Here is a 26,708-nt window from a genome sequence, read left to right as displayed (position 1 = left end):
TCTGTCCTGGCAACATCTGCGGAGAGCGGATTCGCTCCCCCGCGCTGTACTCCGGTGGCTAACGTCGCCCCCCCACGCCACCCAGTCACCACCACCCCTCAAGCACAGGCGTCCAAGTTTCCCGGCTCTCGGATGTCGTTCCCGGCGGCCAACACCGGGCCCCAACTATCCCGGAGCTCGCACTTGGGTTCGAAAGCAGACACCTCGCCCCCGGGTCTAGCCGGGCTCAGTCTCCCGGTTCCGCCCCGCCGCTCATTCCGGCCCCGTTACTCGGTCCAGGTTCCCACCGCGCCACGTGCCCAGCCCTCCCCGCGGCGCGCCCCAGGCCCGCCCCGCGAGCCGAGCGGCTCAGAGCGGCTCACAGCGGCGGCGGCGGGCGCGCGGCTCGGGTTTCGGCCCGCCCCCGGCGCCGGCGTGACCCCTCCTCCGGGGCGCGGGCGGGCCGGGCCCAGCTGGCCGGCGCCCCGCCCCGCGGCCGCGGCCGCGGACGCTATAAGAGGGCGGCGGTCGCGGCGCGCCCTGCGCGGAGCCCGGAGCGCGATGGTCAGCCGCCGCGGCGCGGCAAGATGCTGGATGGGTCCCTTCTGGCGCGCTGGCTGGCCGCGGCCTTCGGGCTGACGCTGCTGCTCGCCGCGCTGCGCCCTTCGGCCGCCTACTTCGGGTAGGTGCCCGCGGCGGGCGGCCGCGCGAGGGCGGGCTAGGGCGGCGGGGCCGGACGGGGGCATCCAGCCCGGGGCAGCACCCGCCAGGTGCTCGGCGGGGTTCACGGGTGGCTTGGAGTCGTTAGTTGGCAGTGAGCGCGTCTCTGGGTCCACAGGTCGTTGCCCGCCGTGCGCCCTAGAAGGAGAGGGGCCGGTGTCCCCGACGGGCTTGCGCGGGGCCGCGGTCCACGGTGACTCCCGAGTCGCCGCCGCCTTAGGCCGCGGTGTTCCTGCCAAAAGGCTGGAGCCTCCATGGCCCCTGCCCACTACCCCCCTTCTCTCCTGGAAAAGTTAATTTAACAACAACAAAAAAACACGTACAAAATCCAGATGTTCCTTGCACTGAGCCCCAAAGGGGAGAAAGAAAAAAAAAAACCCTCCAAGCTGGAGAAATTTATTTTTCTTGCGCTTTCTTCTGGCGCCCGCCCGAGCCTGGCCCCGACCTCGGCCCTTGGGAACACGTCTGCGAGACCTGGCCCGGGGGTTAAACGCCGCCTCTGTCCCGCGGGGTCGCCGCCCGCGCTCGCCTGTCTCTGCGCTTGCAGTTTTGCCGCGTTGTTGGGCGCGTCTCTTCGCCTTTAGTTCCTTTCGTCCCTTCCTCTTTACTCCCTTTCCCAGGTCTGCGATGCCTGAACCCAGCGATCTTTAAGAGGGATACCCTTTGCACTTTGAGTTCGCCAAGGTCCTGGGTGGCACCAAGCGAGGCAGCACCCCAGCTTTCTCTGCCCTCCTGCTTCTCGCCTCCGCATTCCCCCCACTGGGAGCTCTGGTTAGCCCCTCGGGTCGCAACCCTAGTCCTGGGTGCCCTAGACTGTTCCTTGGGCCGCCGCCCTTCGCCGGTCACCTGTTCCCCTCGCCCCTGCCTGCGGTGCCCGCGCTCAGCGGTGTGGCCGGCAGAGGGCCCCGTTGGTCCAGGAATCTGGCACCCGCCGGGGCAGGGCGAGGCGGTTGGGCCGAGGAGCCCTGCAGGTGTATCCTGTTCTCAAAGAAAATAAAATATTTTCATGGGAAAATTTCCCTTTGTGTTTTTCTTTCTCCTCCTTTCTCCGCTGTCTGTCCGTTTCTTCTGGGTTGTCCTCCAGGGTCAGTTCCATGTCTCGGTTTCCCAGGGTCTCCTCCACCCTGGCTCCCCTGGCTTGCGCTGTGGGTCCAGCCAAGGCACGCCCCTGCACGCCATCTGTGCGGCCCTAAGCCTCACCCGTGGGCAAGAGGGAGGGCTGAGGATGGCCGTCTGGCCACAGGTCCGTAGTGAGTCACAGCAGCCCATCAGCCAGCTGTGCCTTCCTCTCCTCGGGCCCAGCCAGGCTTCTGACACGCCCTGGGCTTGCATGGGCGGCCACTCTGTCCCTTCTGGGATCTCTGCTTGCTGGGCTGTGGCTCTAGGATTCAAAACCTACAGATCATGGGGCTAGAGTCCTGGCTGCACTGGCCCCTGTCTGTCTGTCTTTCTCACCCTCTCTTAGCTGACACTATACTTTGCGTCTTGGGAAAGCCCTCTGGCTTGGCTACTGGAGGGGTGTTGGCACCCCTTGGTTCCACGGCAGGGTTTAAGTACAGGATGGCTGGCATTCCCAAGCAGATACCGAGGACATCAGTGTGGCTATGGCTTGGGTGACCTCTATCCAGCTCTCTGTCTCGAGGAAAGTGGAGCATGCCTATCAGTGCGCCTTTCCTGCAGCTGCCCTGGAGACCCACTGTCTGGGCTTGGAGGAAGGATTTCAAAGATGGGCAGAGTGGGTACCTGTTGAATCAAGAACCAGGGAGAGCCTAGGAGGACAGGCTAGCTGACTTGGGTCTCTCTACAGTTGCTTTCTGAGGAGTAGGTATGTATGTTGGAGGCACAAGATGTATCCTAGGCTGTTCAGCGATGTATCCTAGGCTGTTCAGCGTCCGGAGGTCCCAGCCCTGCCTCAACCAAGGAAGGAGATGAGTTTGGAAACCCTGAAAGGCCTGGCAGGCCTGTTGCTGGAAGGGGAGCCTAAGGGTGCGCCTGTGAGAATGTGGTGTGCTCAAGTGTCCCTACCCAGCCCAACTGGAGAGGGAGTAGGGAGAAGGAGCTGGAATCTGGGGCTCTCCTCTCCCTTCCCCCTCTCCAAAGCTCTGCCTGGCACGGAGGCTCCCAGGCAGGAACACGGCTCCAGTTACAGCCCAGGAACCCAGAGAGGAGAGGCTGGCCCGGGGGAGGGTCACGTGGCTACAGGAGCCCTCTCCACCCCCTCCCAGAGCTGCAACCCAACCCTACAGCTCTGGCTGCCCTTCCCTTCTAGAGGCCTCTGGCCACCCTGCTGCAGGACCCCTCCAGGCTGGCCACCAGCCATGGGGAAGGGGATCCCCTCTCTTCTCCCCTTGGCTCAGCTTTTCATCCCAGTCCGTTCAGCAGATCAGCAGGTGGCAATTCCATCAGTTTCTCCTAGAGCCGCCCCGCCTGCTGCAGGCCTGTGTTCCTGGGGCCAGCCGGAGGTCACATGTGGGTTGGGGACACAGACCCTCTAGAGGCATTTCTTCCCTCGCCCCTGCCCCTCTCTGGGAACTGACAGGTGAGAGGATTTGTGTGAGCAGCGGCGGACTCTGGAACGGACCTATGCCTCTGTGCCCCTGATAGGTGCCAGGGGCATTTAGAGACGAGGCCCCAGACTACTCGGAAGTAGGGATCAAGACTACAGTGAGCTAGCTCTCCAGCAGAGGCCTTAGGGAGCTTGGAGACTTTCACCTTGTTTTCATTTAAAAACAAACAAACAAACAAAAAACTAGGAAGGTGCATTGTAAACCTTAAGACTGGCTTTCATTCCTCAGTTTTGGCCATATACATCCTATTTCTCCCAGGGAGTGCCCATAGGTCCCTTTCTGAGAGGTACTGTAGACACTTGGGACTACTGTGGACTGTTTGGGTCTGAGTGGTATCAGAGCCTACCAAAGCACTCTCTCTCTCTCTCTCTCTCTCTCTCTCTCTCTCTCTCTCTCTTTGTTATTGAATATAACTCACATCCCAAGAAACTCCCCCAGCTCCGTGGTTTGGGTATATTCACAAAACTGTCAGCCATCACCACTGTCTAATTCCAGAACATTTTCCTCACCCCAGAAACCTCATACCCGCTCAGCAGTCACTCCCTGCTCCCCTCCCTCCAGCCCCTGGCAACCACTAATCTTCCTGTCTCCATGGATTTTCCTATTCTGGACTCCTTGTAGAAGTGGGACCATGCGCTCTGTGGCCTTTTGTGTCTGGCTTCTTTCATTCGGTGTCATGTTTTTGGAGGCTCATCTATGTTGTAGCACGCTTCGGTGTTTCACTCCTTTTTATGACTGAACTGATTATACAACAGTCTTAAAAAAAAATCCCGTTTGTCAGTTGCTGGCTATTTGGGTCGTTTCCACCATTTGGTTATTTCTAGTAATCTTGCTGCGGATGTTGGTGTTTTGTTTTGTTTTTCTCCTTCCACGTATCTGTGTTTTCCGTTCTTGGGGTACGGGGAGGGGTACCTATCTAGAAGTGGAATTGCCAGGTCCTCAGGCAATTCTACGTTACACTTCTTGAGGAACTGCCAAAAGGTTTTCCCAAGTAGTTACAATATTTTATATCCTCCCATAAATGTATAGGGGTCCAGTTTCTCCATGTCATCACCAAACACATTCTGGTTTTTGTCATTGTTGTTTTTAATTCTAGCCATCCTAGTGGGTGTGAAACCCGTCTCATTGTAGGTTTGATGGCTGGTGACATTGTCTTTTATGGTCTTGTTGGTTGGTTGTTTTGGTTGGGTTTGATTTTTTTTTTTTTTTGACAGTGTCTCTTCATTTTGTAGCTCTGGCTGTCCTAGAACTCACTGTGTAAAGCAGGATGGCTTTCAACACAGAGATCTGCCTGACTCTGTCTCGGGAGTGCTGAGAGGAATGGGATTAAAGGCTCTGGCTCTTGCAGGCTTCTTGGCCATCTGTATACCTCCTTTGGAGAACCACCTATTCAGTTCTTTAGCTCTTTTTAAAGTTGGGTTATTTGTTTTGTTGTTGTGTATGAGAATTCTTTACATATTCTGGACCTCTCCCAGATAGAGAAGTTTTATTTCTTGACTGGAGAACAAATGGGCTCTTTCATCCCTACACACAGAGGTGGTGACTTTCTTGTGCCTGCCCCAGCCTCACTGTAAGGGTAGAGGGGGCACCCCTTATTTATAAGAACCCTGTAGGGGTTCAATTCTGGGTATTCAAAAAACTAGAAGAGGAAGAGCCCCTCAAGTCAAAAGGATAGAAGGCTGTCCCATCCTTCATTCTTATCCTGGAGCCTAGATGGGGATAGCCTGTGGTCATTGGTCCAGGTCTGATAGCTGTTTGGACAAGGGGCATCCAGGTAGCTCCTAGAGGTGTCAGAGAAAGCTGGGCAGGGTTCCAGGCAGGATGCCGGGTCCAGAGAGCACAGCCTCCCTAGCTCTGTGGAGCCTTCACCGTATAGGTTGGGCCGGGGAGAAGTTACCAAGAAGGCAGGAGTCTGGGTCCAGCCATGAGTGGAGTAGGCAGGAGGTGGGGAGTCTTGACTGGAAGGTCAGGTCTAGGTTAGGAGTCAGGACTGTAGTTGGGGTCAGGTGATAAACTTAGAACCCCAGGATGCTCACAGGCCTTTGGAAGGGCAGCAGAGTACGGCGCCCAGGCAGTGAGGCTCTGTGGGGCAGCAATGGGAGCTGATAGGCTGGCCTTGGAGGCCTCTGCCAAGGGACTCTGTGGGTGAGACCTTTTGGCAGAGGATTAGGGGAAGCCAAGAGGTGGGTGAGGAAAGGAGTGCTCCCCGGGGCCTACCAAGGTGGAGGTAGAGCCAGCATTCCTCTGCAGCTCCCTGAACAGCTTCCCTGAGGTAGCCAGCTGAGGCTGGAGCTGCCTGGCTTTCCACCTAGGCGTGTGGCAGGTGTGGCGGGAGTCCCAGGTAGGAGCTGTTGCCCTGTGGAGTCTGCAGAGCAGCCCCCTACACCCTCCACTCCAGCTGCTCCTGAGTCTCCATCTGCAAGTTCCTAGAATTGGGGAGAGGGGGAGCTTTGCCATGGATCCCAGCACAGGCCAAGCCCAGACACTTCCCCCCTCCCCCCCAGACTAGGGTGCACAATGTTCTCCACGCCGCCTTGAGGGAATGAATTTAAGGTGAGGCAAGCCTAGAGCCACCTGGCCCCTCTCAGCTGTGTGAGCAGATGTCCTGCTCAGAGCCGACAGACAGCCGTCTGGACGGGAAGACAGCTGGCCTAATCTTTCTCCTGTCCTCGCCTTACGCTCTGCCTCCTGCCTCTGTGGCTCTGGTGCCTGTCCTAGGCAGGACCTGGTAGGTGCTAGGCAGCATCTAGGTGGCCTAAGGCACCAGGCTCCTTCTACCTGTGCCTTTGCCTCCCTGCCAACTCTCCAGGTTTGGCCGTCATGGGTGTGCAGGTAATTTGTATCCTAGGAAAGAATGCGCAAGAATAGATTCCTCCCGGGGAGGCCCTGAACCCTGGAGGATGATGAGCTGATAAGGGCTGGTTGGAGGGGGCCAGGCAGGCCCGCCTGGCTCCTTGCTGGAAAGACGACACCTGTTGACAGGCCTCCTGCACTTGCCCTCTGAGTCCAGCCTGCCGGGCACCCGCTGCCTTTGTGTATTGTGCCGTGTGGCGGGTGCCCCGCTGGTGCCCGGCTGGCTGCAGCAGGCTCTGGACAAGGCACAGTTGTCTGTGTAGTCGGGGAAGCCTCTGGCATGAGCGCTGGATGCCTGTGGATGAAGCCAGGCCCCCTGAAGCACATGAGTGGATTGTTTGGGGGGAAGTTGGGGTGAAATCAGCATCTGCCTGGCTTGCTGCCCCCTCCGGGAAGCTCCATAAGAGCCCAGTTGTGTCAATCTTTCCCTAACGACTCAGCTTCGGGGCATTACAGGAGCGTCTACTATTACACACTGTGCTGTCTAGTTAAAAGCCGCTACCAGCCTCTGGCTAGTGGAGGTCCCTCTGTTCCCCCGGGGGTGTCTGCATTGCTTATTGGTCTCACAGTCTAGCCTGGTCCACAACCCTGACTAGAGTCCTGACTTCACCTACAGTTTGTGGCTCAGAAGGGGCGTGGCTGCCTTCTCCAAGCTCCTGGCTCCCCAGCTCACACACACCACTATCTTCCTTCTGGCATGCCTGAGATCATAAAGAGGAAGGGGCCCGTGCGTGCGAATCAACACTCATGGGCGGCCCTGCCGTGTGTGACAGGGTAAATCTGCGAGGACACCTATGGCTGACCGCCCTGATGGCAGGTGTCTGGGGACAGACTCACCATACCCGCCGATCTGGGTGGTTCCAGACTGCCCTGCCCCCGTGACCCACAGGCCTGGCCCCTCTGGCAAGGTCCCTGTTGGCCCTACGCCCCTACCCACAGGAGGAAACCCAGCTGCCCAGCTGGCAGCCTGAGCACCTTGGGCCAGGCAGCCGGACGAGGCGATGGAAAAGGCAAGCCGCAAGCTGCGTTTGTTTTTCATCGCAATACCTGAGGTCGGAGCAGCCAGGGGAAGTGGGCTTGAGGTCTGGCCCAGGACAAGATGCTTGCTGGAAGCTCCCAGAGCCTGAGGACATTGGGACCAGCTGCATCCTGGCAGATGGGGATATGGAGATGGGACTCCCCCCCACCTACCCCCCCCCAGTCACAATCTCCTTTCAAAGCCCCCAACACGGGACAGAGCAGCTAAAGGTATAGTCCTCTAGGGAGGACCACTGTGTGGGGCCATGCTGGTGGCTGTGGAGGGTCCCACAGCCCTGTCTGCTTCCAGTGTAAAGCCTGGTGCTGGCTGTTCTAGGAAGCTCTGTTCCCATCTTCTTCCCAGAGGTCCAGTGCAGCACTGTGGCACCACTGCTAGCTCGCCTGTGATGGATGGGGTCTGCTGGACAGCACCTTGGATCCTGGGGTGGTAGCCGGGTAATCATTGTCTCTCCAGCAGTCTCCAGGAGCCTGGCTCCTCCAGGGCAGTGAGCAGTGAGAGAAGAAGACTGGATGGCTGCCCATTTGCAGCCTCTGACCAGTGTCTCTGTGGAAAACATTCCTGGCCTTGTCCTGGGCGCTTTGCCACCCCCAGGGACATGGAGGTACTCGGGTTGGAAGCTGGACTGCGGGAGGACGGAGGGTTAATCTCAGTTCCGTCTCTTGGTGCTGGAATTTGTTTTGATTTTGTTTCACACAGAAATTAAATGCTGTCTGGCGGAGCTGAGGTTTCCTCGGCTGGGCGCTGTGGCTTCTGGAACTGCACCCTTGGCTCTCTCCACCCTGGTTCAGGGGAGAGCTGGTTCCCTGGCAGGGTGGCCCAGGGGGTGGCCTAGCTTGTTGGTGGGATGGAGGACTGTGGGAGCAGCTCTGGGGGCTTGCTGTCATGAGGGCTGCCCTGTCTGCCTGCCCTGTGTGTGGGAGCAGCTTGGGCTAGAGGATTGGGATACACTTCCATCTTGAGCCATCCCCAGTTCTTGGTCACATAACTGGTGCTCCAAGGAGGCACCTGGGTCCCTAAGCAGTCACAGCTTCAGGCCTGTCCAGGACTCAGAAGCAATCACCAGCACTGATTCCTCCAAAGGGCTAAAGGCTGTCTGCTAGGTTCCTGCAGATGAGTGAGGGATGGGGTTCTTGGTAGACCATCTCTCAGCATCCTAGGGGGTCAGCGCTGACTGCTCAGAAAAGCAGCCTTGTGACCGCCCCCCTGCCCCTGCACGAGCCCCTTTCTACTCTGTGGGACTTTGCCAGTTGTGATGGCCATTCTGCCCCATGTGGTACACACTTCTTCCTTCTTTCCAGCTGGTCTTACATCTTCTGGAGTGGTTGCAGCCTGAATGGTGGAGAAGGTCTGAGAGCCAGCGTGGGATGGCTTGGGTTCCTGGATGTGTGTGGGCATCCCCTGGCGACCATGTTGGGCATCTCACCAAAGAAGCAATATTAAGTCAGATCTGCTTTTGTGCTGGTTTGGTGGCTGCTGTTGGATCCTGCTCTTTTCTGGCTTCTCCTTCTAGACCGTATACTCTTGGCCACATCACTGTAGCCTCCCTCCCCTAGAGTCCTGCCTGTGTATGGAGAGAAAGCCCCTTCCAACCCATCAAAATCAGACCACCTGTCAGTATAAGTTTCCCGCTTGCAGTAATGGGGACCCACGTCCTCTTGTTGAGAACAGTTGAAGCTGGATTTGTGTGTGTGTGTGTGCTGCATGTATGTCTGTGGGCATGCGTGAAAGCGTGTGTGCCTATGTGAATGCATTTGTGCTGCATGAGTCTTGGTATGTGTGTGAATGCACCTGTGTGCATGTTTCTTTCTGAAAGGGTTGTCTGCGTATATGTGTGTGTGTGCGTGTGAATGTGGATGGTGAACTTTGAAACTGTCAAAGGCCAGTAAGGTGAAGCCCATACAGATAGACCCATAGAGATAACAAGGAGATGCGTTGACTTGGAGCCTGTCCCAGGAAGAAGGACAGCAGAGGCTAGTGCCTGCTACAGCAGGGAACGGTCTGAGGAGAATTCCCCACAACCATCAGGGCCCAAGAGCTTGCAGGATACCCAGTGATGGCCTGGGTCTCTGGCACAGTCCAGGGTCCAGCCTTGCTTGGCCTTAACTTATTCCGAGTTTGGGACTATTGTGGCCATAGCAGCCTGACCACCCCCACATGGAAACATTTTCTCTGGGCTGGATGGGGGGGGGTGCTTCTGGATCCTGGTCTGTATGAGTGACTACACACCACACTGGTGTTTGTCAATTCTGGAGACTAGAAGTCTGAATTCAAGGTGATGGTTCTTGCTGAAGGTTCCCGTGCGGGCCCTTCCTGTCTCCTCCAACTCCCGGGACCCTCACTGTTTTCTTGTGTAGGGGTACCTGTGTGCAGCTACACACATGGGTATGTGTATACATGTGAATGTGCAGGGAGAAGCCAGATGTCCACACAGAGGTCTTCCTCGATTGCTCTCCACACCAGGTTTTGAGGCAGGGTCTCTCGCTGAACCCGAAGCTCCCCAGTTCAGCTAGACTGGCTGCCCATCAAGACACAGGGATCCCCTGTCTCAGCCTTACCCGCTCGGCACTACCATTGCAGATGTGCACCACCATGCCAGGCCTTTACACGGGTGCTGGGTATCTGAGCTTAGGTCCTCATGCTTGTACTGTAAGCCTTTAACCCACTGAGCCATCTCTCCAGCCCTTTCTCACTTTTCTTTTTTTCCTTACAAGGATACCCTCTGTTGGCTTCAGGGCCTAGACTCCTGGGCTCTGATGTTCCTGATACGCACAGAGATTCCAGATGACTCCTTCTTGAGGCTCTGGGTAGATGCCCAACTCTCGGGGTCACCGTTTACCCTACCTCCATGCTTTATGCTTTATTTCAACTTGTTCGTGTCAAAGACAGCAACCAGCACACGGTCAAGGGTAACCAGGCATGCATGGAAAAGCAGACACAGACATACCAGGCTCTAGAGCACCACACTCCAGTTTGCTACATTTGAAGTAGAGGGTGGGTGGGGGGTTTTTTACAATGAAAGCAGATAGGCTAGGAATCTCTATTCAGAGAGAACCCACAAAAAAACTGACCCAGCAGTTTGGAAACACCAAACAACCAGGGGGGAAAAGTGCCAGTGACAGATGGATGGAGAAGCAGATTCAAAACAGCTGAAGTGAATTAGCGCGCTGGGAGCTGGTCAGAAGAAATTACCCAGAGCTGGTAGAGAGGCAGACAGATGTGGGACAGGGGAGCAACCTCCCCGCTGGGAAGGTCTAGAGCAGGGGAGGGAGCTGAACTGGACACGGATGATGCTCCAAGGGAAAGATCAAGTACTTTCCAAAATAAAGCTGTGCAGAAGATTCGAAAAACAGCGGATGGGTAAAACCCAGACACAGAGTAAGAGTGAATTACACAGGAATTTATTCAAGCATGGTACATCTGTGAATACGGAAGGCAGTTGTGAGAGGAGCCAGAGAGAACAGGACCCAGATGGCATCATGTTTGTGGGGAGCCAAGGGGCTGACACTCACTTTGGCAGCTGGCCCACCCCACCCCTAGAAGTACAGAGGGAATGGTCTCTGTGAAGTGACAGGTCAGACAATGCTGACTGTAACATGATGTTTCTTTGGCCCTGAGCTGGACCCGAAGTGCATAACAGCCTATCATTGGTGACAAGAGTGTGACCAGGTGACCTATGCTAGCATCGGGCTTGGGTGAGTGACAGCCTCCTGTGGAGGAGAGCTGGAAGTAAAGGGGGTATTAGCTGCTAAACTGTAAGCCTGGTGACAATGTTGGGAACCAGCTTCTGTAAGAAAGCCGAGACCGACTCAGGCTCTGGTATAGTTTTCTCCGTAGTGACGGGCTCTATGGATAAACTCAGGTTATGCCTTGGGATCTGTTTGGATCTATGCTTCTCACTGGGACTCTGTATGGTGATCTAAGGCTGTGACCTGGCTCTGTACAATTTTCTGAGGTCGAGATTCTGGTTCTGTGTCGGTCTGTGCCTCAGACTGTAGGTGATGACTTGAGGCCATGGCTTGGGCACTGTGCTGGACCATGGTGCTGTGACTTGTTCTGTGTGGCTTTCTGAGGCTAAGCCTTGGGCTCTGTGTGATTTCGTGAGCCTGCGATTCAGGCCCTGTATGATTCCGCAGTGCTGTGATTTAGGCTCTGTCTGGTTTTCTGGGGCTGAAGCTGCAGCTTAGCAGCGACTGGGATGATGCTAGTTGACGCCTTTCAGTGCTTCATTTTGAGGTGAATCGAGGCTTGGAAGCACTGAATAGAATTCCATCAGAGGGAATGAAGGCCTTTCCCACCAAATACAAAGGCAGTGGACAGTGGCAGGGCCATTTTCCTAAAGTCAGTGTGCTGCAGAGGTGCCGGCTCCCCTTGAGGAAGGTCCAGGAAAACTCAGAAGTCCTGCCTGAGCATGTAAGGTGGGGCAGCTGCCTTGGAGCGCATGATGACAGTTCCTGGAAGGCCCGTGACCCAGCAGTTCTATCCCAGGGACACACCCACGAGAACCAAAACAGGTCCACATGATCTCTGAAAAGCAGAAACAATCCAAGTGCCTATCCATCAATGAATAAACAAGCAAAATGTCCTTGTACACAAGGGAATGTTTCCAACTAAAGAAAAAGACTCTTAATAGTTCTTGGCTGTGGAGGAGCCAAGGGAGGGTGACTTACTGAACCAGCCACAAAGGACAGCTGTCGCCTGGCTCCATTCAAATGAAATACTCAGAGGTGGCTCAGTTGGCAAAGGGTTTACTATACACACACAGGGCTGGATCCCCCTAGGACCCATATAAAAATACAGGTGTGATGTCTACGTAAGCCCAGGGTTGGGGAAGCAGAGCCTAGAAGGTCCCTAGGGCTTCCTGGCCAGGGCCTCATTGGCAAGCTCTAGACTCACTGAGAGGCCCTGTCTAAAAACTAAAACAAGGTGGAGGACTGGCAAGATGGCTCATCAGGTAAGGGTGCTTGCTGCCAAACTCAGGGGGGCTGAGTTTGATCCCCAAGACCCACATCGTGGAAAGGAAAAAATTAATTTCTGCAAGTCACAGATAGGCACCATGGCACACAAATACCCCCTCCCCCACTTTAAAATTGTATGTTTATTTTTGCATGTACATGTGTGTACCGTATGCATAAAGTGCCCGTGGAGGCCAGAAGAGAGTGGAAGAGAGTGTCAGGTCCCCTGGAACCTGAGTTACAGACGGTTGTGAACCTCATGCAGGTGCTGGGAACTGACCCTGGGAATATATCAGAACCCTGGGAATATATCAGTAAGTGCTTTTAACGACTGAGCCATCTCTCCAGCCCCTAAATACATACTGCTTTGTTTTTTCCTTTCAAAAATAAGGTGGAGAACAGTTAAAGAAGATATGCAGTGTTGACCACTGGCCTTTACATCTATGGCCTTTACTGTATATGTGAACCTGCCACCTATGTGCACACATGTATTTGTATATAAAATAACACCCTGAGCTGATAATTCCATAAACCCATCTAGACAGAAAGTAGGTTGTTTTATTGCTGTAAGCTGTCAGGGGTAAGGTAAAGTTCCTTTAGTTAGTTAGTTAGTTGGTTAGTTAGTTAGTTAGTTAGTTAGTTAGATATAGCCAGGGTTTCTCTGTTTAGCCCTGGCTGTCCTGGAACTTGCTCTGTACACCAGGCTGGCCTCGAACTCACAGAGATCCACCTGCCTCTGCCTCCCAAGTGCTGGGATAAAATGTGTGCTATGGAGGAAGTCCTAAATTCGGTGCTATTGATTGAAACAGGTATCTGAATAATACATCAACAGTGTTTCAATGCTAGATTTTATGGTAGGTGATTTATCTTCCAGAGGGCGTTACAAGAACAAAAGGATTGGTTCAGGAGGATCTTCAGTTCTTCCGTCTGATGTTAGCCCTTCCAGGGACGATCAGCAGACGGTTCTCTAAGAACTCAGACTCAACAGGACAAGTGTGGAAGAAAAGGCACGCAGGTGGAAACCCCAGGCAGAATCCAGACGTGCTTCTGGCAGAGCCGTCTTGACCAAAGCATGTTCTCTGAGCTTTGCTCCGGAATAGAGGTTTCGTCAAAGCTGTATGTTTCTGTGCCTCCCCCCCCCCCCCGCTGGTAAAGAGGGATGTTCACTTTCCCCCCAAATGGAAGTCACATTTGATGATGTGTGGCTTCCACTCATGAGTCTGAAGGGAACCCAGAGAGAGCTGTTCCACACTGTTCAATGTGTCCGAGTCCCGCCGAGATGGTGTGATGTAAAATGTTCTAGAGTGACAAAGATGCCTGGCTCAGCCTGGTAAACACTGGGAAGGTGCTAGCTAAGTCTGGGCACCTGTGTGAGCACTGGTCCCAGCTCTTGGCCGTGTGTTCTCTATTGTCTTTGGGGGCCATCCTTGTGCTAGGCTGGCTGCATCTGGATGACAAATTTCTAACACTGATTTGCCTGTCTTGCTGTCAGCTATTAGAGGGCTTGGCTGTGTGTTCACGCCTGCCGCTAGAAGACCACAGTGATGTGGACTGGGGAGGCGGAGTATGGGATACAATCGGCTGGTGCCACAACGCTAGGCTGAGGGCTCTCGCTGCTATATGGAAGCAAAGGGGGGGAAAATGGCCTTGGGGTGGAAAAGGTACTCTTGCACAGTTAGTGGGAACATAAAATAGGTCAATCCTCAGGAAATGAAAAAGAACCAGACATCCCCCTTCTGGGTCTATCAAAGGAAGTGAACTCAGTGCGTTCAGGAGCCTGCATTCCCACATGCTCTGTGAGAGTGGGCGCCGTCAAGCTCTCTGTTCTCTGCTGACCTCCCTGGCTGTGCACAGCCTGCTCCCAGTGCCGTTACAGACAGGCCCCTTGAGCTTCCTTCTCCTGTGCCTTGGAGATTTTCTTATCTTTTTTATCAGCTGCCTCCCCGGCACACCTGCTAATCTCTGTCCACTGCTTCTGAGCTGAGCCTTGCAGCCTTGCTCTTATGAGTGTTCTTGTCTTTCTAGGCCTGACTGACTACACCTAACAATGCTCTTCAGTTCCTCATGAACTACCATAAATGACATGATCTCCTCCATGGTGTGGGTGTGCCTTGCTTTCATTGTCTATGTGTAAGTTGATGGATGCCAAGAATGCTCCTGTTACAGTGCAGTGAACACAGAGACGCAGGTGGCTCTGACATAGTGACTTCATTTCTTTTAGATACCTGCCCAGAAGTAGGGTAGCTGGAGTGGCGGTTCAAATGAGAATGGGCCGCTTAGCCGCATATGTTTGAATACCCAATCCCCAGGTTGGTGGAACTGTTTGAGAAGGATTAGGAGTCATGGCCTTGTTAGAAGTAGGTGTGCCACTGTGGGCTAGGTTTCACAACCCCATGCTACTTCCTGTTAGCGCTCTGCCTTATCTTATGGTTGTATCTGAAGATGTAAACTCTCAGCTACTCCCCCCCCCCAGCAGCTTGCCTGCTGCTATGCTCCCTGCCATGATGGTCATGGAGTCTGTGGTGATAGCCTGGAACTGTGGGCCCTTAATAAAGTCTTCTGTAAATTGCCTTGGTCATGGTGTTTTATCATAGCAATAGCAAAGTAACTAAGACAGTGGGTCACGAGAGTTCTAGGTTTCTGTTTTTAGGAAACTCCCTATTTTCTTTCATGGTGGCTGTACTAATTTCTCTCCCTTCTGGTCCTCCGCAAGAGCAATGAGTGCTCTAAACCTGTGAGCTATCTCTTTTAAGACAGGATCTTGTGTTGCTCAGACTGCCCCAATCTATGGAGCCAAGGGTGGCCTTGAGTTCTGAATCCTCCTGCCTCTACTGCCCAAGTGCTGGAATTACAGGTGTGTGCTATCATCTCTGGTTTTAGAGAACCCAAGGTTTTTCTCAAGACAAGCAAGCACTCTTCCCCAACTGAACTGCAACAGCCCCAGTTTAACCCATTGTAATTGTGTGTGTGTGTGTGTGTGTGTGTGTGTCTGTGTGTGTGTGTGTGTGTGTGTGTGTGAAGATGAGGGGCCTATGTGTAGATAGATAGAAATTGAATCATAGAGAAACAGACGTGGTGTGTGATTGCGTTATGGACTGTGTTTGCCCAGAAGACCATGTAGAGTGCATGAGGCCTCTGGCCTCAAGAGAAACCCACACCCTGCCTGGAACGTTTGTGCCCAGCTGGGTGGCTGAGCGTGCAGCTGGCTCTGTCTGCCATGTTAGGCCAGACAGCACCAGGGCTGCGCGGCAGCTGCTGCGTTGAGCCTGGCAGCAGGTGCTCTCTGTGTGGCAGGCAGCTGGTCTGGTAGGCAGGGCCTGTGCCACGGCAACGCAGAATACAGGAGATGCTGTCTGGGCTACAGGGCCACAACCTCTGGGTGGAGAATCATCTAAGCAGGCACTCGCCGCGTGTTTGTGGAGAAGCCATCTGTGCCCCGGGACGCACACAGCTGTGTGGAAAAGAATGCGTTCCCCTCCCCAGGTGGCCTGTTCTGAGTGTTCCCCTCTGTCCCCAAGCCTGTCTGCAGGCTGACGGGCATGCCATCTGTGGGGTATTGGCACAGGGCTCACACAGACCCAACCCTTTCCTACTTCCCCCTCACACATTCACCAGCACCGAGTTCTCCCACGTGTGGGGACCCTGTGGCACTGTGCTCCCCGACTTAAGATGGGCTGTGTCCTGAGAGACCTATCACATGTCATAAGTCAAGAAAATGCACAGACTATACCCAGGCTTCCAAGACCCCAGCTCAGGCCAGCCCACCGCACACGCAGAACACGGAGCCCACCTTACGCTGGGGCAGAGTCGATGCCAGTCCTGTTTCATCATGAGTTTGCTGCTTATGGCGCTTCTGAGCATTGCTGTTCCTCTTAGGATTCTGAGACCAGCTGCAGGGGACTTCGTGTTCCACAGTGCCAGAACAGGAAGGGGCAGAAAGCAGTACGCTCTTCTCTCCTGGATCCCTCACACTCTTGCACCACTGTAAGGCCAAACTCTTGTAAGTGGGGACCTTGTCTTAGGGCTCCTGTTGCTCTGATGGATACCATAACCAAAGCAACTTGGAAGGAAGAAGAGGGCTTATTAGGCTGATGCCTCCTCATCGCTGGAGGAAGTCAGGGCAGGGACTCAAGCAGGGCAGGAGCCTGCAGGCAGGAGCAGATGCAGTGGCCAATGAGGAGTGCTGCTTGCTGAGCCTGCTTTCTTAGAGAACCCAGGGCCACCAGCCCAGGGGTGACCTTACCCGCAGCAGGCTGGGCCCTCCCATCTCAATCATTAATTAAGAAAATGCATTACATGGGGCTGGAGAGATGGCTCAGAGGTTAAGAGCACTGGCTGCTCTCCCAGAGGGCCTGTGTTCAATTCCTAGCCCCCATGCGGCAGCTCACAACTGTGTAACTCCAGTTCCAGGGGGATCTGACATCCTCCCACAGATGTACATGCAGGCAAAACACCAATGCACATTAAAAAAAAAAATCACTAAAAACAAGAATCCTTGGGCTGGAGAGATGGCTCAGAGGTTAAGAGCACTGTCTACTCTTCCAGAGGTCCTGAGTTCAGTTCCCAGCAACCACATGGTGGCTCACAACCATCTATAATGAGATCTGGTGCCCTCCTCTAGAGTGTAGGCATATATGCATTTGGAATACTTTAAAAAAGGAATCCTTAAAAGCAAAAAACAAGAAAGAAAATGTCCTACAGATTGCCTGTAGCTGATCTTATAGAGATATTTTCTCAGTCCGGGTTCTCTCCTATCCAGTAATCCTGGCTTGTCTTAAGTTGACCTAAAACAGCTGGGCGCGGTGGTGCACGCCTGTAATCCCAGCACTTTGGGAGGCTGAGGCAAACAGATTTTTGTGAGTTTGAGACCAGCCTGGTCTACCAAATGAGTAAGGACAGACAGGGCTACACGGAGAAACCCTGTCTCAAATAAAACAAACAACAACAAAAAGTTGACTTGAAACTAGCCAGCACAGACCCCTGCATACTAAGGGGAAACCGGTGATGCTTTCTCATGGGCCTGTGTGGTCTGGTTTTGAAGTTATGTAAGCACTGTCTTCTAAAACACCTCTAGTCTTCGATGTTCAAAGTCTCTCCAGCTTTTTGGGACACGTAGTACATGGATGTCATCTATTATGTTAGTGACTTCTGCATCGCAATGACAAAGAAGGGGGGGCATGCTCAGGCTCACTGCTTCAGAGAGTTTTTCTTCCATCATGGATGGCTGAGGCGCGGAGATGCAGTGTGGCAGAGGCTCCTTACATCACTCCAGGCCGGGGAGCCAAGAGTGTAACCAGAACCAAGGGCTGAGGCCCACCCCTATGGCCTACCTCCACCAGCCATGCCACACTCCCTGAAGCTTCTGAAGATCCACCCCAATAATGCCCACTGGCTGGAAACCAAGTGTTCAAAGCCTGAGCCCGGGGAGGACATTTCGAATTCCAAGCACATAGACAGTCGCCTTTTTTCCCTATCTGCTTTGAGGGTTACTCCTGTTCTCTTCTTGTGGTTATCCATTTAGAAGAAGATATATATGTCCACAGTCACACGTGCGCACTCACCACCCACTCGCACGCTCATGGAGTTGGCTTTATTCTGGGAAGTAGGTTGCAAACAGCTTCCTGGATTGTCTGTTTCCTTCCTGTCTCTGTGCTCTTTGCAACACCCGAAGGCTTTTAGTCTTCTAGGTGTTCCGATACACCTATTCCCTGCCACCAGCCCTCAGTCACAAGGAAGGAAACGCTTCATCCTAGTGCTCTCTTAAGACCCTTCATCTTTTCTGCCAGCACTTCCGTGGGCTATTTTTGCATTTGACGCTGGTCTCCTGGGAAACCTTCCCATTACGGTCCCCACTTCCTTCCAAGCCCTCTCAATCAAGTGCTGGAAACTCCCAAATCCCAGCTCTGTCTCTTTGCCCCTGTATGCTGTGTCATTCTGGTGGCACGCCTTCCCAGATACCTGTGCTGAGTCCACCCAGAGGGAGAAAAGAGCTTTGAGACAAGTCAGCCTCAGCAGGGCAGTACAGAGACAGGCTGGCCCAGGCGGGGACCCTGGTCTCCGCAAGTCCCTGTTTACAAGGTGAGACATGTTTACCCAAGAATTCGGGGGCACCCTGTGTTTGGTCCCACAGGCAGAGCGTGAGCTGATGCTGTCTGGACACGTCCAGGCTGTCCAGGCGTCAGGGTAAGCTACGCAGTCTCTTTCAGCATTCCTGTCACTACCTTTTTTTTTTTTTCTTTTTTTCCAGTTTGTCCAACCGTTCCCCTCTACCTGTCCAAAACTCCAGTTGCATGTTTCCTCCTAGTCCCCAGTCTCCTCCGAAGGTCCTTGAGCATGGCTTGTCTCTGAAGGAGAGTCCTGGTGATGTAGAGATGGGCAGCTGAGCCTTTCTGCGTTCTGTTTTGACCATAATAATGAGGTTCCTGTCTGAGGACAGAGCACTCCCGTCTATAAGGTGCCTTGGTTTTCACAGTGCTGGCCATTGCTCTGTGGGTCTGGCTCCCCAGCCTTTCCCTGATTCTACCTTGGTGGGAGCTGACCTGAGGCCCCTGGTGTCTGAGAGGCTGAAGCTTGGAGCTATCTGTGTAAGCAGAGTTGGTGGACAAGGCCTGAGGGATGCTCGACCCAGCTCCTTTGGAGGACTCCCAAGGCTTTGAGCTTAACTACTAGCCCTTGAAGGTTCAAGGCTTCTGTGCCTGGGTCCTGGGCCCTTCTTGCAGCTTTCTCCTAACCGTTAGAGTGCCCAGTTGACAACTTCCTTCTCTCTAAGGCCCTGCCCCTCCCTTCTGTACCTCTGAGGCTCCAGCCCTCCTTTCTGTACCCCCGAGGCTCTGTCCCCACTCCGCACTCCTAGAGTAGAGCCTACCCCATAGCGTAGATGCTATCCCAGCATCTAGACGGGGCTGTGGTAAAGAACTCTCAAAAGCTCACACGCCGCATAGTTCTTACAGGTGCTGCTAAAGGTGGAGCCTGCTTCTCCGGGGGCTAATGTGTCCGAGGTCCTGAGAGACCTTCAAGCCATACCACAGGGCTTCCGGACAGGCTTCATGGGGTCAGGGAAGAGAAGGGGGCCCAGGACACTCCTGGATGGTGAGAGCACAGTGTCGGGTCCCCAAGCTAGGGAGGAGGACAGTGAGGACAGAGCCCGGGGTCCTGGGCCTGGCCCTTTCCCACCCTGTAATCCTGCACCTCCCACTGTAGTCCTACACTGCTATCCTGCTGAGGCAGTAACCGGGGACTGGGCTTTATCTATCAATGCGGGTATCAACAGGAACTGTCTGGACAACTACATAGCTGTTAGAGGCCATGTCTGAGCATCTGTGAGGGCCTTGGGTTACATGGGGGTCCCTGGAATTTTGTCGGGAATGGGGCAGTGATGGTAGAGGTGAGGGCAAGCAGGTCCAGAGAAGGTGTCCATGCACTGCCTGATTCTTTCTGGGTTGCGAAGGGCCGGATGCTCCCATCTTACCACTCCTGTCCTTCTCTGACGTGGCTCCGTGCGCTTGCTGGTGCCTCTGTTCCCAGGGAGACCCTCAGACACCTCAGCCCACACAGTTCTCCCCGCCCTATGGCAGGGGCTCACTCTCTCCTCTCTGTCCTCAGGCTAACAGGAAGCGAACCCCTGACTATCCTCCCTCTGACCCTGGAGACTGAGGCTGCCGCGCAAGCACACTACAAGGCCTGTGACAGGCTGAAGCTGGAGCGCAAGCAGCGGCGCATGTGCCGAAGGGACCCGGGGGTGGCCGAGACCCTGGTGGAGGCCGTGAGCATGAGCGCGCTGGAGTGCCAGTACCAGTTCCGCTTCGAGCGCTGGAACTGCACCCTGGAGGGCCGCTACCGAGCCAGCCTGCTCAAGCGAGGTAAGCCTGCCTCCCCGCAGCCGGGCCCTCCCGTCTCACCCCGTCATACCGTCCCCTTTGACAGAAGGCCTCCAGCCCAGGACACAGCCTCCCTGTACCTTCTGGGCATGGAGACTCATGGGAATCCCTTCCTAACTTTAAAAACTGGGGACCTGAGGGAACAGGTGGAGTACTTGCCAATCTATGTGCATAGATGACTGATAATAAATAGACAGATGATAGACGTGGATAGTGGGAAATAGAGACAGATGATAAACGATGGATAGATCGATAGGTAGATGATAGATAGATAGATAGATGAATAGATAGGATAAATGGCAGATGAGAGGTTATAGTAGGGAACCTGACGTCTAAACCTGGATTTGCCAAGGACCCCAGGCATGGGCCAAGACACTGGGGACCTGGATGAGATCTCTGACCACCACGCTAGAGGTACCCCAGAAGGCTCTGGAGCCTTGCCCACTCATCAGGCTGTCCCACACAACTGTAACCTCAGCACCTCTCTCCGGATGCCTGCCATAGGCCCTCAGAGACGCACTACCCCAGACTCCTCCCTGGCTAGCCCTATGTGAGGTTACAGTGCCCACCTGTCCACTGGGCCTCGCTGACTCTCCTGCTGTCCCCAGGCTTCAAGGAGACGGCTTTCCTCTACGCCATCTCTTCGGCGGGCCTGACGCACGCCCTGGCCAAAGCGTGCAGTGCGGGCCGCATGGAGCGCTGCACCTGTGACGAGGCCCCCGACCTGGAAAACCGCGAGGCCTGGCAATGGGGCGGCTGCGGAGACAACCTCAAGTACAGCAGCAAGTTTGTCAAGGAGTTCCTGGGCCGGCGGTCCAGCAAGGATCTGCGAGCCCGGGTGGACTTCCACAACAACCTCGTGGGTGTGAAGGCAAGCCGGGTGGGGCACAGGGCAGGATGGCGGGGATGGCTGTGTCTGAGAGGAGCCGGGGCCCCAGTGAGTATTTCAGGGTTGGGCACTAAGGAGACGTGTATAGGGCAGGTTTGACGGGGTGGATACAGGGACGCTGGGGCTGGGCACACAGGGGAGGGAGTAAGGGTGAATGGGTATGTGTTGTGGGGACCAAAAGAGAAAAGGGGCCAGGAGGAGAGAGGAGTCGCCTGTTCTAGCCGTGCAGTGCCAACTAGGGTCCCGGAATCCTGCTTAGATAGGGGTCAGACGGGGTCACTAGTCATGGAGGTACCCTGTGGTAGCGTAGGGAAGAGCCTTCGCCTCTGCATCTGTATCTGGCAGATCAAGGACCGGGGCTAGTCTCTCTGGACAATCGGCCTGCCCCAGAGGCTGGTGGTTTGTAGCCTACCTGTCACAGTGATCCACAGAGTTACCACGGAGGTAGGGAGCAGCCACAGAATCGTAGATGGGAGGTCCCAAGGAAGAGCCGAGGGTACAGGACCCATTTTCCTGAGCTCAATGTTGTCCGAGGCCAAGGCTCTGTCCTGGAAGACAGAGACCCAACTTTAAAAACAAGCAATAAAAAAGGGGTGGTGGTGCATATTTCTTAGCTTTCCAGTAGGCCTTTGGGGAGCTGTGGGCTGCAGGCATGGCCAAGCTCTGGTTCAATGCGACTTGCATCTTTGATGCTCCTGGCTACCTATGGCTGAAAGGGAATGAGACAGAACCCCTTGCACCCCTCACCTCATCTTTGCATGGCCCAAATTCCAAACTCTCGCCTGGGCTTGGGAAAGCAGGGTCCGTACCTCAGGAGCCGGGGAGAGGGGGGTGATCCTCCTCCCCTTCCCTGGCTCTGCATCTCCAGTCTGGGGAGGACAGCAAGGTAATTAGAGCCAGTGCTGCCCTGAGCTCCTTGTTATTGAGTAATCGGAGTTCTGAATCCCCCACTTATTAAAGGATTGGTCTGCCTCCTTCCCAACCGGTGCCTTCCCAGGCCTAGGCCAAGTGGGGAGGGAAGCCGGGGAGGGCAGATTCAATCTCCAAGGCCAGGCCGTGCTTTCTTCCCTGCTGGACCCTCCCTCCCCACCTTCCCCTTTTGAGCTATTAATGAAAAGTCAGAATGTGTGAACGTGCTCCGTCAGCCTGCTGCTCCCAGGCAGCCTCACTTTAATTAAATCTGTCCTGCTTTCTCAGGAAAGCGTGGTGAAGTGGGACTCTCCGGTTGCCTGGCAGGAGAGCGAGGAGGTAGCTACCCTGCTTAATCCCTCTCCAGTGGACCAGCTTGGGAGCTCAGCAGTGGCTTAGGGCCCACCTGGGAAGAGGTTCCCCCCCCCACATTCTTCTGCCCCTCAACTCTCCTAAGATTTGAAACATTTGGAGAGACCCTGAGCTTGAGAGGCCAGGCAGGAGATCCCTTAAACGGAGGCCTAAAGTCCTAAGAAGGGGAAGGCCTAGCCCGGGGCTCCCCGGCAGCTTACCAGACCAGGAATTCTGGTGCTCAGCCATGCCCGCTCCTACTTGTGGCCATCGGGTAAAGGGTGAGGAGTGCAACCTCCTCTCCTGGGGAGTTGGCCCCTGGAAGCCCTGTAAAGTGCAGCATTATGTAAAGAAGGCACCCTCAAGCCAGGCACCGTGGTGCTCGCCTGTGATCCCAGCACTCAGGGAGGCAGAGGAAGGCGGATCTCTGTGAGTTTGAGGCCAGCCCGGTGTACAAAGCAAGTCCAGGACAGCCAAGGCTACACAGAGAAACCATGTCTCAAAAAAAAAAAAAAAACAAACGCTTATTGAAGTGTACTTTTCCACCTTTTTGTGCCTCTGCATCCATGCCCCTCACAGGCTCACACTTAAGTGGAAGGGCTTGAGCCTTGTCTGCTAGAGCCCAGCAATCAGGAGGGGTGTGATCAGCCTAGACAGAGGGCACTGGGGGCATTCTTGTCTTCATCTACCAAAGGAGCATTGTGCTGAGATCACAAGTAGGAGATTGGCAAGGCTGAAATTGTTGATGGTGGGGCAAAGATGGTTATGAGGTTAGGCAGAAAGTGTCTCAGAGAGGGTGTGGACCAGCCTGTGTTCACAGAGGTGCAGAGGTGCATCCTGGAGGTCTAGGTGCTGGCCTTAGGGTCCCTGTCCCCTGGCAGTCCTGACTTAGAGAGGGAAGAACCAGTCAATGCTCCTGGCTGCCGGGCTTCCTGGGTGCTGCGCGGTGCTGCCCCCTGCTGGCCAGGCTCCGGTCTAGGTCTGTGTGAGGGCTGCAGGGTGGGCTGAGGTTGCTGGGTCTTCCTGGCATGCTCCTCATGGTCCCTTTGCCCTCCCTTGCAGGTGATAAAGGCTGGGGTGGAGACCACCTGCAAATGCCACGGTGTGTCAGGGTCCTGCACCGTGCGGACCTGCTGGCGGCAGCTGGCACCCTTCCACGAGGTGGGGAAGCACCTGAAACACAAATATGAGACAGCGCTCAAGGTGGGCAGCACGACCAATGAAGCCACCGGCGAGGCGGGTGCCATCTCCCCACCACGGGGCCGGGCCTCCGGGTCAGGGGGCAGTGACCCGCTGCCCCGGACGCCAGAGCTCGTCCACCTGGACGACTCCCCCAGCTTCTGCCTGGCTGGCCGCTTTTCCCCTGGCACGGCAGGCCGCCGGTGCCACCGGGAGAAGAACTGCGAGAGTATTTGCTGTGGCCGAGGCCACAACACGCAGAGCCGCGTGGTGACGAGGCCCTGCCAGTGCCAGGTACGCTGGTGCTGCTACGTGGAATGCAGGCAGTGCACGCAGCGGGAGGAGGTCTACACCTGCAAGGGTTGACCCGAGGCCCTGCCACCCCGCCACAAGGGGTGTGGGGCTTTGCACACAGCATCAGAAGAATTCTACACCCGCAGGAGCTGTCTCCCGGGCCCTGCCAGCCCTTCTTCAGGGAGCGTAGGCACTGCACATAGTGCACGAGGTTTGAACCTGCGTAGAGTGGGCCGTGCAGGCCCAGCCTATCCTGCTGTGTGGGGCACAGGTGACACCAACGACACAAAAGGTCTGCAAGGAAGGAAAGGTGCCCCCAGCACACTCGGGGGCCCTGGTATGCAGACAGCTGGTTGGCTGTCTCCCCTCTCAGAGGCCCAGAGGGCGGGGCTGGCCCCGGTCTGGCCTCCTCAACCCTTTTGCTTATGCCTTGGGCTTGAGCTTCATCCCCCTGACCCGAGAGCGTTGCAGTAATGCTTTCTCAGTCGCCTTTGTCCCTGGAGTGTGGTCCTTGTGGGGGTACCAGTGTGTTGACTAGTCCTCCCTGCCTCTTGGCTTCCTCTGGGGCTTGGAGGGCAGGTGCACCTTTACAATCACGCGGCTGCCCTCTGGCCCGGCAGCCTGACGCCAGCACTGTCTTCAGAGAGCCAAACCACTAGGAGAGAGCAGCCACTCCATCTCCAGGGCCCAGCCTCTGGCCCTCTGACCCTGAGTACTTCCTTGGAGTATCAGTGACTTTTAAATTATTATTATTATTATTTAACTAATATAGTAATTATTATTTTCTCTATCCCCTTACCTCCTAATCTGTGGCTTTTTCCTCTGACCTGCCCCAGGCCCAGCTAAGCCAATCTGGGAGGCCTTGCCTTCCCGTTCCTTTATGCTCCCTCTTCCTCTGCTTGCTCTAGTTTGAAACCACTACATCAAGGTCATGTTTGGAAAGAAATGAAGCAATGAAACCCTGCCATGGCCCTCAGGGCTTCTGGAAGCCCACTCCCCAATTCTACCTTACCTGGGGTCAGAGGCCCTTCTTGCTCTGTACCCTGTAGGCGCCATGATCAGGTTGCTGGATATAAATTGTGGGGTCTGGGGTGCTGGAGGCACGGGCATGGTGACAGAGGCCATGATGGCTTTCTGACTGTCCATCTCAGGAAGCCATTCTTGCTCTGTGTCACCAGGGGAGGTCTGGAGGGACAGACACACTTGCTGTCATCATGTCTTGCTGATGTCTCTGCTGGGGAAAGGTGGCTACACTGAGCGGGTGTTGAGTGTGTGTGTGTGCATGGGTTATGTGAGTGTGTGAGTGTGTGTACTCTGAGCTGGCCTGGTCAGCATCCAGTTGGCCTGTGCCCCTCTGCAATATGGTGACTCTTTGGCTCCCAGAAAGCCCAGCCTTAGGTTTGTGTGGGAATCCCATGGCTGTGGAAGCTAGAGTGTGGGCAGGCGGCAGGTGTGGAAGCAGGAACTACTGAGGAAGGAGTGGCTCCCTCGGAGCACCAGGTGTCCAGAAGACCCACGCGTGGGGCGGTGGTGGGACTGTGTGTTAGAAGGAAGCCTATTTATGTGGATGAGGGCCTCTGGTCCTTATTGGATGTGTAAATAGCAAAGTCTATTCTCCTGTGGTTCATGATAGCCCGCTGATGGATGCCCCGCCCCCAGGATGAGAGTGTGGGTCGCAGTATGCAATGGCTGGTGGTTGGGGGTGCGTGCCCCATCCTTCTCAGATGTCCGTGCCCAGTCACACTATTACCACAGACTGGAGCTTCCTCTCCGTCAGATCTGGGGGAAAGGAGCCTTCCAGTTCAGAGGAAGAGTATTTTTATCGAATACCACATTTAGCTCTACGTCCTCAATATTCAGAAAAGTATTTTTTAAAACAAGGCAGAATGAAAATGTCTGCCAGCTGGTTTGTTTCTGTATAAATATATACTAGAATGTCGTTCTGGATGAAGCAGCTCCCGAAGGCCAGAGCCTCTTTGATCCTCTCTTCTACGGGCAGTAGAGTGAGCAGCTGCCCTGCTCCCAGCGGCCACCCAGGGCATGCCGGCTCTGAGGCTCACTGCCGGCCCGCCCGGCAGGCCAGTGGACACACAAGGGAGCTGTCTTTGTGTGGAGTCCTGTACAGCCTGTGATTTCTCTACCTCATCTGTGTGGCGAATAGGTGTGAACCTGAGTGACTGCAGAGAATGTATTTATTTAACAGCTTTGTGTAACAAAACCAGAAACAAATGGAAACACTAAATAAATGTATTTTAAATTATAGACAACCCAAGTCTGCTGCTTTCACAGAGGCTCTGGGGAACCGGCAAGAACAGGGAGGAGGAAGGTGTGGGAAAGGCCTGGGGTGGGAGAGGGAAAGGAGGACCTGGAGGTGGCGAAGAGGGTTCAGGCTAAAAGAGGAGGAGGAGGAAAAGGAGGAGGGAAAAATATCCAGGGAGAATGGGGAGGACAAGGATGCTCCCTTCTGAGGGCCCAGGGCAAAGATATGTTTGCTAACTCCAGAAGGACTGATCACCCCAGTGGAGTGGCCATCCCAGACCCCTGGCCCCTCCCTGCCTCAGGTGTCGAGGCCTAGAGGGAGTTGAGGCACTTTAAGGAAACCCTCTCTAGTCCTGTGGCCTGGGAAGGGACCTTTTGTCAAAAATCAGACTTTCTACCGCTCCATGCCTGGCTTGGCTCCTGTAGCTTTTTCTGTGGCAGGGCACCTCCTGCCCGGTCACTGGTGCCCTCAGAGTAGCCCCAGCTCTCTCCCCTCCCCTCCACCTCTCCCCAGACACCATGACCTGCCTTGCTTGGATCGCTAGTGGCTCCTCTAGCACATATCTCTGTGTTCTCCCAACCCTGGCCCAGGGTCTGCATCCAAAAGCTTCAGGGTGGGGGCTATCTGCTGCGGACCATGGAATACCTGCTTCATCAAGATGTCCATGTATATAGCCATACCTCTGAGAAGATGAAGACCATGCCCATGCTGGACTTTCACGAAGCCTCTGGGTACAGACAGACACCCACCAGGAAACTATGTCCCCCTCCCGCTCCATGTTCAGGATTCTGTGACTGACAGACAGCGGGGGTGGAGGTCATGGCTCCTTCCTGGGGTTT

General features: G+C 54.9%; 1 protein-coding gene across 1 annotated transcript; it reads left to right on the top strand.

Moving 5' to 3' along the window:
• Positions 1 to 463: 463 nt before the first annotated feature.
• Positions 464 to 25,876, top strand: Wnt9a (Wnt family member 9A). The gene is made up of 4 exons (XM_021664748.2): positions 464 to 661; positions 19,713 to 19,969; positions 20,596 to 20,858; positions 23,199 to 25,876. The coding sequence occupies exons 1-4, from the start codon at positions 567 to 569 to the stop codon at positions 23,679 to 23,681; spliced, it is 1,098 nt and encodes a 365-aa protein (XP_021520423.1). The 5' UTR covers positions 464 to 566; the 3' UTR covers positions 23,682 to 25,876.
• The last annotated feature ends 832 nt before the right edge of the window (positions 25,877 to 26,708 follow it).

Source organism: Meriones unguiculatus, chromosome 11, assembly GCF_030254825.1.
Source record: "Meriones unguiculatus strain TT.TT164.6M chromosome 11, Bangor_MerUng_6.1, whole genome shotgun sequence".
Lineage (NCBI taxonomy): Eukaryota > Metazoa > Chordata > Mammalia > Rodentia > Muridae > Meriones > Meriones unguiculatus.
This window is presented reverse-complemented; position numbering and strand designations above follow the sequence as displayed.

Excerpts from the sequence above, each read along its gene's own strand:
- Wnt9a (XM_021664748.2), top strand. The coding sequence starts at position 567 with ATGCTGGATGGGTCCCTTCTGGCGCGCTGGCTGGCCGCGGCCTTCGGG. Across the intron at positions 662-19,712 it reads CCTTCGGCCGCCTACTTCGG|GCTAACAGGAAGCGAACCCC; the intron begins GTAGGTGCCCGC and ends CTCTGTCCTCAG. Across the intron at positions 20,859-23,198 it reads ACAACCTCGTGGGTGTGAAG|GTGATAAAGGCTGGGGTGGA; the intron begins GCAAGCCGGGTG and ends CCTCCCTTGCAG.